Here is an 18719-nt window from a genome sequence, read left to right as displayed (position 1 = left end):
CGTGTGTCCGTCTGTCTCTGTCCGCCCCCCTGCTGCATCCCCCACGGCCGAAGGGGACATTTGGGGACACGTCCCTGAGGTCTCTCTCCAAGGCGCCTCGGCTCTCACGGCCCTGCACGGCGCTTGCCCGCTGTCCCCTTCTTTCGGGGCTCTGTCCCCGCTTTCAGGGCTCCCTGTCCCTGCCCTCGGGACACGCCCGAGCTGCCGCAGCGTCCCCGGATCACCCGTGCCCTCAGCCAAGATGGCGGCCTTCGCCTCACGCCGCCCGGCGCCCCCCGCCCTGATCAAAGATGGCCGCCCCCACCCCCGACCCCTGCGGGCTCCTTGCCCTCACCCAACATGGCGGCCCCGCCCGGCCCCCATTGGCGGCCGGGCGCGAGGCCGAGGCGGCCATGTTGAGTGCGGCCGCATCCCGCCGTGCCGCGCGGGCGGCGCTGCCGGAAGCGGGCGCGGGGCCGTTGTTGACAACATGGCGGCCGCGGGCGCCGCCGCGGGAGGAAGAGGCGGAGGGAGCGGCGGCGGCGGGCGGGCGCAGCAGCCTCATTCATAGGACCCGGCGCGCTACCTTCCCTCCCTCCCGCCTTCCCCCGCCCCGGCGGCCGCCTCGCCCCCTCCCCGGCGCTATGTCCTTCTTCAGGCGGAAAGGTAGGGGGGTGGCGGGCGGGCGGCCGCCGGGCTCGTCCCCCGCGCGGCTGCCGGGCCCCGGCCCTGCCCCTCCGGGCACCGCCGCCGGGCCCCGCGAGGACGCGCGGGCCCTGAGGAGCGGCCTCCCCGCCAATGACGGTCAGTGCCGGCGCCGCGTCCTCCGCGGGGTTGGGAGGGCTCGGGGGGCCGGGCGGGGCTCGGGGGGCTCGGCCGCTGCCGCCGGGGCTCTCCGGTCAGCGGCAGCGACCGCCGGCTGCGGCCCCGGGCTGCCCGCGGCTCCCGACGGTGACCGAGGCAGGAGGGGGCTCGGGCACCTCCCACGCTTCGTGCAGGGTTGGAGCCTCTGAGCCCTTTACAGATGGTTTTTCCCAACGCCGACATAGCCGGCTTTGTAAAAATTACAATGGTCTGAGAATGTGCAGCAGCAGCAGCTGAAAATATCAGTGGAAAAAGGACCTCATGGCACCGAGCTCTCCGTGAAAGCCAGAGTCCTTAGCAGTTTATTCTGCAATACATTTGGTAGGGAGCACAAGCTGGGAAATTCAGGGCTGCTGAAATATTTATACTACTCCAGCAGCACAAATGGGTACAGTTTAAGTGTTCTCTGGGAGTGCAGCGTTTGAAGGCACTTTGTGCTCGTGCTGCAAGCAGGGCCCTGCACTCTCAGGCTGCCCAGCTGTGGTTTGGGTGGTTTTTGTTGAAAGTGGCACCTTTTAGGAAGGGTCCCTTGGGAAAGTTTTGTTTCCTCGTGATGCTGCAGCTCGAGCAATGCGACCACTGATCTCCTGATGCAGCGCTGTCCTAAAGCCTGTCTGGGTTACTGAACCCAAAATGCACATCCTGGGAGGCAAGGATGTCATACCTGGGCTGATGGTGATGCTCTTGGCTCTCACATCCTCTGGATCTTGCCAGCCAAAGCAGCAGCACTGAAAATGTCACTCTTTGGGGAGGTTAGTGCAGCAGTTGTGCAAGAAATGAGTCTAAACTTAGCAAATCTGAAGAGTCTGGAAGCCACTGAGAGCTTGGCAAGTGCCATAGTCCTTTTTGGGGTGTTTATATACAAATGCTGAGCTGCAGAATAAGGCTTTGATAGTGGTTATGAACAGCTTCTGCTGTTTCACTGAGAATTGTGGAGCTGAGGTTCTGTCCTGACGTGGGATCACAGGGACAAGGTCAGCCTGTGTGGAAACTTTCTCAGGGAGAAAGCCATGAAAGCTCTGATTATCTGAGAAGTGTAATTGAGGATCTGTGTTCCTTTGATTAAAGGATCTTTGGTCAGAGAGGCAAATCAGCACTAAATGCCCGAGAGAGACGCTGTGAAGGAGAGGAGAAAAGCAACCTTTCATCTGGGCTGTGCATAAAGCACTGCTCGTTGTGATCTCCGTTTTTAGGTGTGGCTTTAGAGAAGATTTGAACTGAAGGTGTGAGGAAAGCAGCACATTTAGGCTTAGGATAAAACTCTGGCCACATGCAGTCCAAAATCCTACAAACACCAATGTTCCTCATAAACAACAATGCTGTTGTTTATGAGGATATCACAGTGGGTAAAAATTAAAATAATTTTAAATTAAACCATAGCAAGGATCGTAAAGCAACTGACCTGTAGAAAATCAAAACCAGGGGTGAAGTGTTTTTATAGCTTGGGCCTTAAAATAAAAGTCTGGCAGACTGAGGGTGGATAATGGGTTGAGAAATCAAAGTATAGCAGGTGAGCTGGGTGCTTGAGGGCAGGTTATGAAACTGCTGCCAGTGGAACAGCTCATCCCTGGGGATATCTTGGGAATAACGTGCAGTCCCACAGCCTGGCTGACCTCAGCAGGATCTCGATTCCGTGTGCTGTTGACACGCTGTGAGCGCTTTTTGAGTTTGTTCAGAGCATTTCAAGATGTGAATTGAAACTCTGGAAGGTCAGGTGCTGGTTTGGCACCCTTTGGAATGGGATTGGCCACTGGAAATGTCACCCTCAGCCCCTCGTCCTGTGGTTCCTTCTGGTTTCACACAGGCACCACACAGCATCCGCTCTCTGGGGGAAGTGAAAGTGAATTCTTGTAGTGAAACTTCACTCTGAAATTCGGGTTTGTCCTGGATCAGAGCTGATTTTGTCCCCTCCTGTTACTGGTGTCACCTGTTGTGCTCAGAGCTGCTGGGGACAGAAGCAGCCTGTGTGGAAAGGGTTGGGACACGACCCTGGAGTTTGTATTTCCAGTTGAAAGTAGGTACTTAGGGAGGAACTGAGTAGCTTGGAAAAAGGAACAGAGGTATTTAGACTGAAAATAGGCTTATGGAGGGCCTCGTGTCAAACCCAGGAACTGCTGCTGGTAGCTAGGGACTGGTTTGATTAAATATTGGAGCGATTTGGGAAAGATGAGAGTTCATAGAGAGTGATTTCTCTCCTGTCCATCAGCTCCAGTTATGTAAAGGCTGGTTACCCTCCTGCTGCATCGGGCTGCAGGTCGGCGCGGAGAGAATCCTCCTCTTTTAATGGCCACCTAAACGCCTCTGTCACACAGTGTGCTCCCTGGCCGCTGGAATGTTCGACCCCGAGCTGCCGATTTGCAGCCCTGCAGCGTTGGTGCTCGCAGGAGAGGCTGGCAGGCAGCGCTGCAGCCACAGGGCCAGGGCAATTATGTAACCCGAGACCGGAGCTCTCCTTTAAAATATTTACCATCCTTAGTTCGGAATGGGAACGCTTGGGGTGGGTTTTTGGGATGCGTTTGGTGATGTAAATGTGGGATGGTGCTGGGCTGTGCCCTGTGGTTACCTTAGGAAGGGCTGCACAGTCGGTGTTCAGGGATGACCTATTTGTAGTAATAATCCTTGCCTGGAGCAGCCTTCCTGGTAGATCACATTCTCCAATTTGTTTCTCTGCCATCCTGTTTATGTGTTGCTTGGGCTTCTTTATTTTTGTTTTGAACAGATCTCCTTCACTTCCTTTAGGAGCTTCCTTTAAAAAATAGTAATATTTAAAAAAAAATAAATCCTCCAAGTGCTTTTCCATCACAACTTTTGACACTGTTATCTCCCCATCAGTTGCTCACCCGGGGTTTCATGATATTAAGCAAGAATATTTATGAGAGAATTAACTGTTTGCAGAGAGTTTCCAGAGCATTTCTGTGGTCCCCATCATGTGCATGGAAGCAGCTCCATGGAGCCAGAGCCGGCCCATATCTTGTCCGTGCTGGATGTTGTGCTGCTCTTCCTGTAACACGAGGGAAATGTTGTTTTTTAGGTGATTTTTGGTTCACATAGAGCACCTGCCAGTGCTCTACTCTTAAAACACACCTTTCCCACTCTTCTCAGTTCATGCTGTTTATTAAAGTCACCCTGAATGTAGCTTTAATCTATAGACAGCAGACATCTTCCTCCACAGAAATGTAACAGACTGTATTTCATGAAACTTAATTAATGGATGATAAAGTTTTGTTTCAAAAGTAAATCAAAAGAAAAGCTTTGAAAGCCCCTGTCAGTTACTGGTTGTGCAATTGGAATGAGAAATCAGTTTTAACAAAATTACAGTTTCCATCTGCCTCTGATACTTACTGATGCTGGGAATTCTCTGTCCATTCTCAGGTGAATGCCATGAGTTACCCAAAATAGCATTAACATTTTCCCTTGTATTTTACAGTGAAAGGCAAAGAACAAGAAAAGACCACAGATGTGAAAGCAATTAAAAGTAAGATCAAACTTTTGTTTGTAAATTCAGATCTCTGCTATCATCCACCATTTTTATCTTCCCCAACAGGATCATTCCTTACTCGTGAGCACAGATCTGACCTGTACATCAAACCCAAACCAAACCCAGAACTTAATTCTGTTTCTGGCTATTTATAGTAACTAATCTTTCCTCCTCCTCTTGCTGAATCTGTAGGTGCAGGAGGTTATTAAGTTATGTCAGGCATGAGCTTTAATTCAAAGTGATCAGGCACCCCGGTCACCTTGCAGTGCTTGTTCTCATCCACAACAAATTTCTCCAGGAGTTCCTTGCTCAGGTGCAGTGTCCTTTGGAGTTTGGAAAGTGCAGCTTCACCTTGTCTGATTTGCAAAAGCTGCAGATTTAGCTTTGATGGGGCTTGTGAGGCTGAAGATCCCAATCCTGAATGAGCCATTCCTTGATGCTCTGTGGGGTGCAGAGGTTTTGCTGCTAAATCTCTTAGGAAAGGAGAAAAGATCTTGGTGGAAAAGAGATTTATGAACTGTAGGAAAACAAGTTTCTTGATCCTGTCAGATTTTCTTGCAATACTCAAAGGAGATGAGGTAAATGCCAGAATCTGAACTGTTACTTTTATACCCTTAGACAAAATCTGGTTTCTGTACTTGGTAATGTGTTACCTGCACATCAAGAGAAAATTACAGGCTTTTTTCACCTTGGTGGTCTGTCCTTCAAATCAAATGCAGAAGACAGTGAGTTGCATCCATTTCATAGCCCCCACCTCCCCTTTCAGTGCAGTTACCAGTATGGTGACCCTGAAAATAAAAATAAACTTGAAAATTTATAGTACTGCACGTTGTGAGCTGCTGCAGCAGAGACCTTTGTTTGACACTTGGAGAGAGCAGAACATTTTTTTTCTCAAATATCCAAAATATAAAGTAAATTGAAATCTAATTGACAAAAGCCTGTAGCATTCTGAGGAGTGTGGCTCTGGCTCTACACAAGTGACCTCCACCACATTTTCCCACTGCTGCCATCCCTTGGCCTTGGAGAAAAGGTATTTTCTCCATTATTGCTGGTATGAAACATCCAGAGGCTTTGTAAGAAGCAGCAAGTGGTGTCTTGGTGTCCAATCCTGCAACTGCACAAATACTTTGCAATAATTGAAATGTTTCCTGAGGTGTCTGTGCTGTGACATCTAAGTGTGAAATTGTCAACTGCTGTCATAAAATTGGGAATAAAAATAAAGTGATGCAGCATGGAAGTCATGAAGCCAAAGTTGCCTGACACCTTGATGGGACACATCCCTGGGAAGTGTTGAGCCAATCAGCTCCTCTGATGTGCTTTATTTTTGAGTCAGAGGTGTAAGATGTCCCTGCACGACATCCTCATCCAACACAGCTTCCTGAGAGCTTTGGAATCTGCTGTGAGCATGTTTGGAGTTTTTCTCAGCTGTGTCATCAATTAACAATTAGCAGAGTTTTGTGTGAGGAAGTTCTTATTTGTTCTTTTTGAGCTCCAGTAGCTGCTGGTGTCCTAAAACAGCCAGAGGGGGTTAAGTTTATAACCTGGGTTTCATCACAGGTATTTCCTTATTGCTTCTTTTTCTCTTGCAACCAAGCAGAAGCAACAAGAATATTTTTGAGAAATAACTCTTATTAAACCTCACAGATAGCTTTGTAGCTCAGGATTTCTTATCACATTTTAGCTTTCAAAAAGGCATGAAAATTGATTGGCAGGAGCTTTGGAACCAAACTAAACTGTTGCTAGAGTATAAAGCTGTTGCAGTAGTGGTTATCAAGGAAGCAGGAAGACTCAGGAATATTTCATGTGTAAACTTGGACGTGGCATCTCTTGATTTGCTGCTGAATAAGGAAAATAGAGGTGGGTGGGAGCAAGTTTATTCTTGCAATAATAAAACTTGTGGTCTTAATTAGACCCTTGATCTAAGATGACACCCAGTGGTCCAGTGAGGTTTTAATGAGACCGACTCTTGCAATCTCCCTGGTGTATTTTGGGGTGCTTAGCATTGGGCAATGTCTAGAAGAGGTCTTGGGGTCCTTGTGCTTTAACAATTCCTGTCTTGATTCCAGCTCCAATCCCAGTACATTCCCCTCAGAGAAGCACTAGGAATCATGCCTTGCTGGAGGCTGCAGGACCAAGCCATGTGGCCATCAATGCCATCTCTGCCAACATGGACTCCTTCTCCAGCAGCCGCACAGCTGCCCTCAAGAAGCAGCCAAGTCACATGGAAGCTGCTCACTTTGGAGACTTAGGTAAGGCTGTAAGAATGTCAACTTTTCCTTTTATTTTGTGTATTTATTTTGTAATGGTGTGCACTCACCATCCCTTGGTTTTCAGGTAAGCAAACAGGTAATAAAAGTGTGGCTGCTGGTATAATAGCATCTGTGTTACCCTGGGAGGGATTGGAAGGGAACAGACTTTAATTCCTTTACTTTGGCCTTGTGTTGGAATTGCCTCCTCACAGTTGCATTACAGGACAGTTCTGTATCCAGCCCCCATATCTGTGGTACAGCAGGGACTCAGTCTCTTTCATGTTTTCCTTTAGGCAGATCGTGTCTGAACTACCAGGCTCAAGAGACCAAATCAAGCCTTTCCAAGACCCTTGAACAAGTCCTGCAGGACAGTGTAGCCCTCCCGTACTTCATCCAGTTCATGGAGCTGCGCAGGATGGAGCACCTGGTGAAATTCTGGTTAGAGGCCGAGAGCTTCCACTCCACCACCTGGTCCCGCATCCGCGCCCACAGCCTGAACACGGTGAAGCAGAGCTCGCTGGCAGAGCCAGTGTCCCCCTGCAAGCAGCAGGAATTGGCCTCCTCCCCTCCTGCTGCCTGCCTGGAGGAGAGGCTGGAGGGCTCCGGCCCCGCGCGGCTGCTCCGGCCCGAGCCCGACAGAACTGCCGGCAGCCGGAACCACGCGGGGCTGCTGGGGCAGGACAGCCACGGCACCAGGGCTCTGCCCCGGGCCAAACCACAGCCAGGGACTCTTCCAGCTGATCAGCAAGAATCTTCCAAGCTGTCGGTATCAAATAGAAACAGCCCCTCCTCTGCACTAAAGGACTTGTCAGGAAAACTCATGAAAAGTAAGTGCTGTGTGTTCCCTTTGCTTGGACAGGTGGGAGATGAACGTTTTTGTGCAGGGGGCAGCCTCAGTTCTCAGGTTCTTAGCAAGCCTGATGTGATGTTGCAAGGAAGAAAGTTTTATGTATCATTGCTGTTAACTGATGCTGGTCAGTTTGAGTTGTGTATTGTTTGACTTTTTGAAAAATAAAAAAGCTGCTGAAGAGACTTCAAAATCATTGTGTACTCAATGAGCTTAGGTTGCTTCTGTTTTTCCATGTACAGTCGTAAGAAATTGAGTGAATGTTGCTATGTCCAGTTTTTCCCTCACCCATCCCATCCCACCTTAATGGATGGTGGGGCTGGGAATTGATAATTCACTTGCCATGGAAGGTAAATATCCTGTATTACGTGACATAAGTAGTGGTTGCAAGAGAGATTTATGTGTGGAATGTACTGGTTTTGTTCTTGGATTTATTTGATAGAGTTCCTCCCCTTGTAACTGATTTGTTGTCAGTTGGATTCCACCTCTTCAGAGGCTGCTGGAAGTAAGGATGAAATTAAATTATTTCATTTTGGTAGTGAGCTACATGCACAGTAACCTGTTTCTCTACTTTGCATCTACTCAGTCCTCCCTCATTTGTGCAAGTCTGCAGCCAAAAAGGAAACACTTCTTTCTTCATATTGGTTCCTTTTGTTTGCCCAACTGTTTCCTTGTGTTGCATCCCTTTCTCTTGCTGTTTGTCTTTGTCATGTAGTTATTTATCATGTGCCTCCACAATACATAACCTCAGCCCCAAAGCCACTTAAACAGGATGTTTTAGTCACCAAAGCATCTCTGCTTTTGATGTCTAAAAAGAATTTGAAAACACAGGGTTCTTAATGAGAAATCTGAAAAGAATTTGAGTGTAATTTTTTCTCTTTTCCAGAGCAGAGTCCCAAGTCTCAAAAGACGATGTGTAAAGAGCACAACTTGTTTGAGGCAGATCATTTTAAGATGGTTTTTTTCCTAGTAGTTTCTATATAATGCAAGTGATTTCTCTGTGATAAGAGCTAAAAATTGGGAATTTCACTTGCCTGAAAGCTGTTGCTTCTGGGACTTTAGTGTGCAGCTGAGGAAGTGGGTTCTGCCTCCTGTGCTGGTAGGGAAAATTTGGAGCTGTGTTGTTTAATTCCATCTCAGTCCATGCTGGGTTTGTTGTGACCTGACTGGAGATCACACAGTCCCTGCAGCTGGTCAGGAGCAGAATATGAATATCCTGCAGTGGAAACATCACTGAGAATTAGACAGCTGCTTTTCTGAAGAGCAAACATTTGTTACTCACTCACACCAAGGAATTCCAAGTTTGATTCTGTGTTTCTTCCCTGCAGGTATAGAACGGGATGCAGTTAGTACTTTTACCAAATATATTTCTCCAGATGCTGCTAAACCAATCCCTATTACAGAAGCAATGAGAAATGACATAGTTGGTAAGAATGAATAATTGCTTCCTCATTTCAGAGCTGCTCTGTCCCCATAAAATTGTGTCTCTAATACATCACACATTTGCATTTATTTTTATGAATTTTTAAAGGCAGCCTTAAAAAGATAGGAGATAACAAGTATCAGTGGATCTGACCTTCAGCAGTGCTGTGAATATCCTCATAAAAACTTTCAGAGATTTTGTTTAAATTAGGGAAGGAATTCTTGGTGGTTATAGAGGGGATCCAGATATGAGTCTCAATCAAATACTTTAGCCAGGTTATTATTATTTGGCCAGCCTTGAAAGCTCTTTGCTCAGTCAGAACCAGCTGATTCTGGTGGATTTGAACTGCAATTTTTCATTAACCAGTCCTTGCTCGTGCCTTTCAGCTCCATCAGCCAAATCCATGTTAAAATTAACCTGGTCTTTCTTTGCAGCAAAGATCTGTGGGGAGGATGGCCAAGTGGATCCCAACTGCTTTGTTACAGCCCAGTCCATAGTGTTCAATGCAATGGAACAAGAGTAAGTTGGTGCCATGGTTTGGGTTCTTGTGTCTCTTGTCCTAAAGGTTCTGTTAAAAATGTTTATGGAGCCATGACCACATCAGCACTTTTCTGTGCTGTATTTTATATTTGAAACTGCTCAGATCCCCTCCTCCAAATCCATTCTTGCTGAACTTGGCAGTTCACACTGTTGTGTTCTTTATCTCTTTCTTGTGCCATTTACTAACCTGCCCTGTTTCTTGCTTTGTTTGGCTTTTATCCAACCAAAAGTATCAGAGTTCTGGGCAAGAGCTGACACGAGTTCTGAGGGTGCCTTGGGTGCTGCTGACCCTGATAAGTGATTGTCCCTGTGTCTGTGCAGGCACTTTAGTGAGTTCCTGCGGAGTCACCATTTCTGTAAATACCAGATTGAGGTGCTGACCAGTGGGACTGTGTATCTGGCTGACATTCTGTTCTGTGAGTCAGCTCTGTTCTACTTCTCTGAGGTGAGTGGCAACCTTTGGGTTTGCTTTTAGATCCCTTTCTAGCAGATGGAAAAAAATCTGGTCATTCCTTGATGGCTTTGGGTTGGATATTGGGCAGGAATTGTTCCCTGGCACAGGGTCCCCAGAGCAGCTGTGGCTGCCCCTGGATCCCTGGAAGTGTCCAAGGCCAGGCTGGCTGAGGCTTGGAGCAACCTGGGGTAGTGGAAGGTGTCCCAGCCCATGGCAGGCGGTTGGGACTGGATCATTTTTAAGGTCCCATTCCACAAAACAATTCTAGGATTCTAAATATAATTAATTCTGTAATTCTATTATTATAAATATAATAAAAAACCCAAGGTGTATTTTTTTCTGAGAAAAAATGCACTGAACTTTTTCCCGCCCTCACGTAGAACTAATTCACATGTTCAGACCTCTCCATTGTGTTGTGGAATGAGTATTTGTGATTTCCTCTCAGTTAGTGAGTGCTTCTCAGAGTCTCTTTGCTTTGTAGAAGCCTTGACATTGTCATCTTGATCTTCACATTGTAGTGACTGTGGAAGCCTGAATTTCAGATAACAAATCATGACCAGTGCTATGTGGAGAGGGCACCTTTGGTGATGTGATAGGTTAAATAAAAGATATCACAGTTTCAGGCTCCTGCACCTTTAAGGAATCAGCTCTTGACATACTTGTCCTGACAGTCTGACAAGCTGATGGAGTTTGAAACTGCAGCTTGGGAAGCTGAGACAATGTGCTGAGCTCAGTGTAAGCTAAATGTAGCATGAAAATGGTGCTTCCTGTCCTAGGACAAGACAAATAGTTTTTTGGAAACTAAGTGTGAAAATAAATGTCAGAAGTTCTCTTTTTTTTTTTTTTTTTTTTTTCTCCTCCACGCAAGCTAAGTCTGTCTGAAACAGAAATTCAAAATACTGTGTCCTGGTGACAATTTTGCATCACTAATATATGGCCTGTATTTCTTCTTCTAAATGGGGAGAAGGAAGTTAAAAATTATTAAAAGTTTTTTGCTAAGACTTCTTTAATCTCTTCTTTTTCTTATTTCCCTTGCAGTACATGGAGAAGGAAGATGCAGTTAATGTACTGCAGTTCTGGCTGGCAGCAGATAACTTCCAGTCTCAGCTTGCTGCCAAAGAAGGCCAGTATGATGGGCAAGAAGCACAGAATGATGCCATGATTTTGTATGACAAGTGAGGGAGCTCAACAATCCTTTCTTTCTGTTCTTGTGGTTTTGTGTTTGTGTGCAAAGGGAACTTCTCTGCACTCTTGGGCTGGTCTGCTGAGGTGCATTTTAGCAAGGTGGCTTTTGATGTGTTTGCACACATGAACTGAAATTTTTTGATATACATGAGGAGAAATCCTTACAAGGATTCCATTCTTAAACATAATTCAGGATTTTCAGGACTTGATTGCTTGAGTTTGTTTGGTTGGGAAGTATCAAAGCTGATGGGTTGATGTTTGAAAATGGAAGGGGTTTAAGCCTAGCAGCAGATCCAGCACTGCCAAAAAACCTTAATGTTCAGATACTGTTACCCATAAAAAGCAGGCTGTAGAAACTCTGCTCACATGTAATAAAAGCCAGCTAGTGCTTGTTCTTAGTATTGTGAAATATTTCCTTTTTTAAGGAAGCAATCAGATCCTTTTTAACGTCAGACTTTCAGGAGACGAGCTTTCTTCTTGTACTTTGTGCTTCACTTTAGCAATAAGACAGCTGGGAGACAGCACAACTGCTTCCAGGAAATGTTTGTTCATAAGCTTAAGTGTGAGGCTCTACCACAACTTCAATTATTACCCAAGGAGGAAATAATAATTGGAGAGGAAGCAAATGCTTCACTCAGAGGTTCATCAATCATTCCCCCATCCTTAAACTCAGTTTGCAAGGATGTGATCAGTAGAGCCAAAGCTGCTTTGGAGTTCTGGGTGTTTCCTGCTCCATTCCTGTTTCCCATTCTCTGTTTTTCATCTGTGTTTCAGGGCAGGGCTCTCAGACTGTGTCTGGGAGGGGGTGTCTCACCTGTAGTCAGTGGGCACCAGGTGTGTGCAGTGTCTGGGGTGGGCACTGAGCACCTGCAGAGGTTTGCAAATCCTGTTTGTGTTGTTTCCTTGCCCTGCCCCAGGTACTTCTCCCTGCAGGCCACGCACCCTCTGGGCTTTGATGACTCTGTGAGGCTGGAGATTGAATCCAACATCTGCAGGGAGGGGGGGCCTCTCCCCAACTGCTTCACCACGCCCTTGAGGCAGGCGTGGACAACCATGGAGACGGTGAGATCCTCCTTCAGAGTGGGGTGGGGTTGATCTCCTTCAGAGTGGGGCCCACAGTCTGGGAGGGTGATGGGGGGTTCCACAGTGTGCCCTGCTTTGTCCTGTTCCTTTGCTGATTTCCTGTTTACCTGGAGAATAGAACAGCTTCAGGAAAATCTCTTCCAGAGACTCTTCCCCAGCCTGATTTGAAGATACCACCCACTGGCTGCTGTTAATGCTCTGTTTGTCTCATTGGGTGATTATTGCAGTTTAATGGAAGTAACAGAGTTTCCTCCCATGAGAATTGCTATCAACAGCTTATTTTGTATCTTTAGAAAATTTCCCTTCCTCTTAGTAGGAGTTGTTTGCAAGTCTAATACAAGTGCTGTGGTTAATAATGTAACTCTGGGATTCCCAGATACCAGAAATGAAAGATTTGATTCTGGAGCTGCAGAGAATTGTGCACAGTGAAACAGAATAACTGTAAAGCCTGTTGGGCTGTCAAGCTTAAGTTTCTAGAGGGGGAAAAAACCCCTGAACTTCAGTTCCAGTTACTGGGGAATGTCATTAATAGGCATTTGGGTTTGTTCATTTTACAGTAGGATTAAAACTTAAAGCAATGCAGTTGCTAATCCACAATAATTCCATGCGTGGATGCTTTTACTTGTGTTCCATCTACACAAGGACTGAGATGTTTGTGTGCTCTTCTATAACTATGCAGACCAGCCTTAATTAAAGAAGATTTTTTTCCATCTCTCAGGTTTTCCTACCTGGTTTCTTGTCCAGCAACCTTTACTACAAATACTTGAATGACCTCATCCATTCAGTACGAGGAGATGAATTCCCAGGAGGGAACATTGCACTGAGTATCCATGGCCCTGGTAGCTCTCCTGACAGTGATTCCATAGGGAGCACCGATGGCTCTGCCTCCCAGGTACCAGTTTGGGTTTTCTGTATCAGTATCCAAGTTTTTTACCCTGTAAGGAAACACCATTCCACTTTCATTTTAAACCTGTGTTGTGTTAGGATGTGTTTAATCTACCTGCAGCTCAGTTCTGTCAGAAGTGTCTCTGCTATTTGTTGTACCCAAAGCCTTGTGCTGCTGTTATTTCTTTACTTTAGTAATGTCTTTGTTAAGTTGCTACTTTACTGAAGACTTTTTATGATGCCATAATATCTAAGAATGCTTATTACTAGAAATAACATTATTTTGTCAATACCATAGTTAACAACTTCAGGTGAAAATTGACACTTGTGAATATGCTATCAAATTTAAATATAAACATGCTAGCTTTGTGTGCTCAGTTCTTTTAAAGTGCCAGATCTTCTGTCCTGAAGAGTAAACTCATTTCCAGGGCTGAAGGCATCAATGTGCTCAAACACAGAGCAGAGTCTGGCTAACCTGTAACCAGGACAGCTTGGAAACTGCAAGCCCAGCTGAGAGCAGAAGAGCCAAGTGACTGCTGCTTTTCTTGAACTCTGCAGGGCTACCCTGAGCTTCAAACCCAGTATCCACACCAATGTTAGTCATGTCCTGGCTTTCCAGCAATTTGGAAGCTGTACCACCTGCTTGTACTATTTTTAAACCTCCTAATTTGCAAGGAGGGAATATTCCTCCCCTAGCTGTGAAGTGAGGAATAAAATCTGAGTTCTTGAAGCCTCCTGCTGCTTGATCCTCTGAGCAGGAGGAACTGCTGGTAATTGGCTGGGCAATTTAGGAAATGAGGTGCTGCTTTCTGTGGTGTGCATTTCTGCTTGTGTGAATAGGAGAATCTCTGGGTCTCTGCATATTTTTGCATAAAGAGCAGCAGGAAAGGAGCTGCCATTGGTGTTCCTGTTCCATGCTGAGGCAATAATGGATTGCTGTGTGTTGTGCCCTCCCTGCTGTTGCTCTGATGTTTCCTTGGCTTTTTATTCATAATCTTATATAAATACTCCAGGCCAGAAGATAAATAATTTGTTCTCTGTGCATGGGGGAGGCATCTGTGCTTGGGAATTGCTTAGCAAGAGCAGGAGAGGGATGTTCCAGACTCACAACAAATGATTTGTGAGCACACATGGATCTGTTGAGCTGATAATTGAGCAGCCCAGTGCTGACCTGGGCTTTGTGTCTTTGGCTCTGTCCACAGAATTTTATCATCCTCTGCTAAAAACAATGTCCTTTGAGTTGGGAATTCAAGGCTGTGTAGACACACTGATTCTTTTATACTCTTGCTTAGAGACTTTAAGGAGATCTATCTGTGTTATAAGCACTAAATTTGCAGTTTTGTTAAGAAGCTGGTAGTTATCTGCATTGGGCACTAATACTTAGAATTTTTATTTGTAGTCCAATGTCAAAAAGGCTAATGTTAAAATCCTGAAAAATTTTGATGAAGCAATAATTGTAGATGCTGCAAGTCTGGATCCAGAATCTTTGTATCAACGAACATATGCAGGGTAAGGTTCATTTCAGTGTATTGGTTCCTTTCTGGTTACATGTTTCACCTCTGTTTCATTTTTGCTGTGTCCTCCTGCATGGAGAGTAGGCCTAAATGCAAGATCTTAGTCCATATCTTAATATTTGACACTAACTTTATTTCAATAGTGTGATTTAACACCCAGTGAATGTTTCTTCAACCAAAATATTTCGATTTTGGTTTTTCTCTTCCTCTTAGTTATTGTTCCTCTTTGATTCCAAAATATAGCCCAGTATATAGCTAATTACAGCTTTCCATAATGCCAAAGTTCTTTTGATCACTCTCATGGCTCTTCACTCCTCTCCTCAGGAAGATGACGTTTGGAAGAGTCAGTGACCTGGGGCAGTTCATCAGAGAATCTGAACCAGAGCCTGATGTCAAAAAATCAAAAGGTTTGCTTTGCTCTTTCTCTCCATTTCTATACACATCTGCAGAGCTGCTCTCTTCCCTGCTGGAGTTAAGATAGGCAAAGTGTTTGACTCTTTCCAGATCTGTTTTAAGCCAAATAGAGATTCTGTGGGGATTGGCCTGTACTGAGGCAAAACCCATCTCTGGCCCAGTTTCCTACCCAAATTCTGCTTTTCTGGTCCAGCTGGACTCCAGGGAGGATGAGCAGCCTGTGGGAGCTGGAGCTGTCGATGGAACCTGGCAGGGATGGAAGTGTCAGCAGCTGAGCTGGTGATCAAACCTTCAAAGCTTTGGTCTTGAGATGAAAAAGAACTGCAGCTCTCCACATGCTTCCCACCCAGGCTGAGACCTGCTGCTGGTGCTGCTTTTCAGCTCTGGGAAAGGCTCAGTGTCCAAATGGCTGCAGGCAGTCCCTTGTCTTTCCTGCCACTCCTCCATGTCCTGAATGCCAGCAGAGCAAACCTTCAGAAGGGTGACAGGAATCAGCTTTGTGCCTCACTTTGCTGACATACCTTGCTTGCTCTTTTTATCTCAACCAGGGTCCATGTTTTCACAAGCAATGAAGAAATGGGTTCAAGGAAATACAGATGAGGTGTGTCCCCTTTCATGTTCTTCTTGTGACTTTGCACTTCAGAGAAATAAAGTATTGATGTTCTTAATCCTGGCTGTTATCTCTGAGTATCTTTTTGCTGCACCAAGAACAGGGAGACTCTGTGTGCTAAATATAAATTGATTGCATGTATGTGTGAAACTAGTTTGCTCTTTGCCAGTGCTTGCTGGTTGAACTAATTAAGTGTGTGCTTGCAGTCAGGGTTTTTCTTATTGTGGTTTTATTTATCTCTAAGTAGGGGTGGAAGTGTTATTTGATTTTTATGGTGAAATGACCACTGCACATGGATTCCAGGCTGCATTTTTCCCCTCTGAAGGGCTTGGACAAATCCCCAAGAGATAAATCTAAAATCTCCACTAACTCTCTTGGGAATTGCATCAAGCCTTAGGTACAGTAATTGAAGTGAACACTGTACTTGGAAGCCAGGTGTATTTCCATCGAGGGAGGATATGTTCATACAGGTTGTGGAGTTGTGAAGGTTACTCTGACTCCAAGGCTGTGCTGAGAGCACTGTGTTTGTCTTTTAAGAACCTGAAGCTATCTGTGTTTTGGGCTGTGTTTTTCAGGCTCAAGAAGAGATGGCTTGGAGGATAGCAAAGATGATTGTCAACGACGTCATGCAGCAGGCGCAGTGTGAGCAGCCCTTGGAGAAGGTCACCAAGGTAGGGGGGTGGAAAGGCTGCTGTCTTCATCTGGCTCCAGCCAGGCTGTGGGAGGAGCAGAGCTCTCACTTGGCTTCCTCCTGTGGCTGAAACCCACGCTGGAAAATGCTCAAACCAGCAGAGCATGAGAGGAAGAAACAAAGGTTGGAAGTGTTTCGGCCTACGTGTGATGAAGGAATTTCTTAACAGATGCCTGTGGTAGTTCTCCTGTGCAAACATTAAGCTTGTCTTAGTTTGAGTCTACAAACTGCCTAATTAGTTAAAAGGGTGATCTGTGCTGCAGGATGAAGTGTAATTCCTGACTTGAGCTCACACTTGCTGCATCCTCTTAGTCAGTAGTGGTATTTCTGCTTGAAGTTCAGTAAAACTCAGCAGCTGTGACTTTGTCTCATTGGGTGCTCTCATTTGCACAGTTGTGTCTCCAGACTTTAAAAAGACACAGTAACCCTGTTCATAGGTTTGTGTATTGTTGCTTAGTGGCTGTGTTGTAGTACAGCCCACATGTTCTCTGTCTAAAAAACCCCAGTTCTGAGGCAGCAGTTGCATTTTGTGACAGCACATTACCAAGTTAATGTCTGCTACCTCTGACTTTCAGGCATGTGAGTTTGTAAAAATTAACTTGCATTATGTTCAGGTATTGAAAGTACACATGTGCCAAAGCCCACTTTTTGGATCCAAATGGGTGGATCCATAGTTCACTGTGGGAGTGTTTTCTTTCATAGAGCAGTAACATTTAAATAACTTGTATAATGACTTCACTTCATGGCTTGTCTGCAGTGATACAATTCCAGTCTGCCTGGATGAAAAGATCACTCAGCACAGTATTTAGAAATCTCAAATGACTGCAGATGCTCCAGATTCAGTCAAGCAAGTAATCAAAAGGTTGAGTGTATTTGGATTAGGTTTGGGGCTCTTTTCTCCCCCAAACTCACAAACCTGGCTTCAACGTTTTTAAACACAAAATGTTTTTCTATTGAACAGTTACTTTGCATGTTTTAGGGTAAAATTAACTGTTTTTCTCCTTTCCAGCTATGATTTTAGAAACTCCAGGACAGGAAATCTGTTTTTCCACTTTGAGAGCAAGTGAACTTTCCCTATTGGTGGATTCTTTAACACAGCCAATAAAAACAAAGCACTGTTACTCCAACCACTGGAATCCCCCCATTTCTAAGGAAGAATGAAGAAGAAGCAATCCTGGACCTCCACTGTAGAGAGTGAAGAAACACTTTTGCCTGGTATATGTGGCATTCACAGTAATGATGGTTCTGAGAAGAAGATGCAGTTTACAAATGTGTCACTGAGGAACTGTGATTGACTTCACAAATACTTGACCCTGTCTCAAAAAAAAGACTTTCTAGCAAAATATCTGCAATGGGACACAGAGGCCACAACAGAGGGGAAGGTTTTTCTGTAGTTTCTGGTTCTACTGCTTGTAATTTTTAAACACAGTTGGAAGGGCTGTGGGGCAAATCCACGGGCAGTGAATGACCTGGAAAGTTCTAAGTTTAATTTTCCGTTACTTGAAATAGAAGAGTATTCAAGTGTAAGATAAATGTATTTTACTTCATAACTGCATTAACTTTGAAGGCAGTGTAGAAGGGTCAGGAACTCCTCCCTGTTGAGCTCCTACACCTGTACACACACACATCTCCCCTCCTTCCACCACAGAGCAGATCCAAGGCTGGTCCTGCAGCCCCTCTGCTCCCACCTTGGACCCTGCAGACTGCTCCACTTCCTGTCCTCACCATCCCACGAGCAAGGAAAAAAGGAATTGCTGCCATTCTCCATCGCTTGTTGTCCTCCACCCAACGTAGGATCTAATTCCAGATGTTTGGTTTACAAAGAAAAACAGTTTTTAATGACCTCTGGCCTTCTTCCTGACACTATCAACACTTACCATGTTACACAGCACCTCCTTTTTTTCCCCCAGCAAATCGATTTTGCAGGGTAGCAGAAGTACTCAGTGTCTCACCCTTATGTTACTGCTGCATTTTTAGTATACAACACTTATTTTGGGGTTGTTTTTTTTTTTACTCTAATGATTGCTTTTCTCCTCAAACTTGTGCAAAGAAATCACTATGCGAAGAACTCAAATCATTTCCAATGTTCAGAATATCTTGATTGACTAGAAAGTGTTATTCTGTTGCAATATTTGATTGTATAGAGACACACTGTATTGTTATGAAAAAGCAAAAAAGGCTGTGTATAGGTTTTTGGTACTATGTACCACCTCTTATTTCTCTCATACCCAAGCATTCATGTACTTAAAACATACTATATTTAATTGTGTTTTGATTTAAAATATATAAATATTAAAATTTGTGTCGATTTTTTGTTTTCATTTGGTTTGAAGTTACATAGGATGGTGTTTTTTATGTGAGTTTTAGGGTAATTTTGCCCTCATTTGTTAATGGATTATGTTAATGGCAGTGTGGTGAATATGATTCATTCTTATTTAAATAGTAAATAAGTTGTTCAATCACAGGACATGGCAAAAGGTTCTGGGAAGAGTTAAAGGGGCAG

At 45.1% G+C, this 18719-nt stretch overlaps 1 protein-coding gene across 2 annotated transcripts; it reads left to right on the top strand.

Annotated features, from left to right (window-relative positions):
- Positions 1-443: 443 nt before the first annotated feature.
- On the top strand, positions 444-18518 carry AKAP10 (A-kinase anchoring protein 10). Of its 2 annotated transcripts, XM_030231341.2 has the most exons (15): positions 444-783; positions 4271-4318; positions 6388-6570; positions 6864-7397; positions 8746-8844; positions 9275-9359; positions 9702-9825; positions 10873-11009; positions 11937-12081; positions 12821-12994; positions 14387-14496; positions 14826-14908; positions 15464-15516; positions 16101-16196; positions 17226-18518. In XM_030231341.2, exons 1-15 carry the CDS (start codon positions 624-626, stop codon positions 17229-17231), a joined length of 2037 nt encoding a protein of 678 aa, XP_030087201.1. In that variant the 5' UTR covers positions 444-623; the 3' UTR covers positions 17232-18518. The 2 variants fall into 2 exon arrangements, with proteins under 2 accessions (XP_030087201.1, XP_050837814.1); XM_050981857.1 differs by lacking the exon at positions 4271-4318.
- Positions 18519-18719: the final 201 nt, after the last annotated feature.

Source organism: Serinus canaria, chromosome 19 (assembly GCF_022539315.1).
Source record: "Serinus canaria isolate serCan28SL12 chromosome 19, serCan2020, whole genome shotgun sequence".
In the NCBI taxonomy this organism is placed as follows: Eukaryota; Metazoa; Chordata; class Aves; order Passeriformes; family Fringillidae; genus Serinus; species Serinus canaria.
This window is presented reverse-complemented; position numbering and strand designations above follow the sequence as displayed.

Bases quoted from the DNA above. Each gene is read 5' to 3' on its own strand.
- AKAP10 (XM_030231341.2), top strand. From the start codon at position 624: ATGTCCTTCTTCAGGCGGAAAGGTAGGGGGGTGGCGGGCGGGCGGCCG. The intron at 7,398-8,745 runs GTAAGTGCTGTG...TCTTCCCTGCAG, and splicing joins GTCAGGAAAACTCATGAAAA to GTATAGAACGGGATGCAGTT. The intron at 9,826-10,872 runs GTGAGTGGCAAC...TTTCCCTTGCAG, and splicing joins CTCTGTTCTACTTCTCTGAG to TACATGGAGAAGGAAGATGC.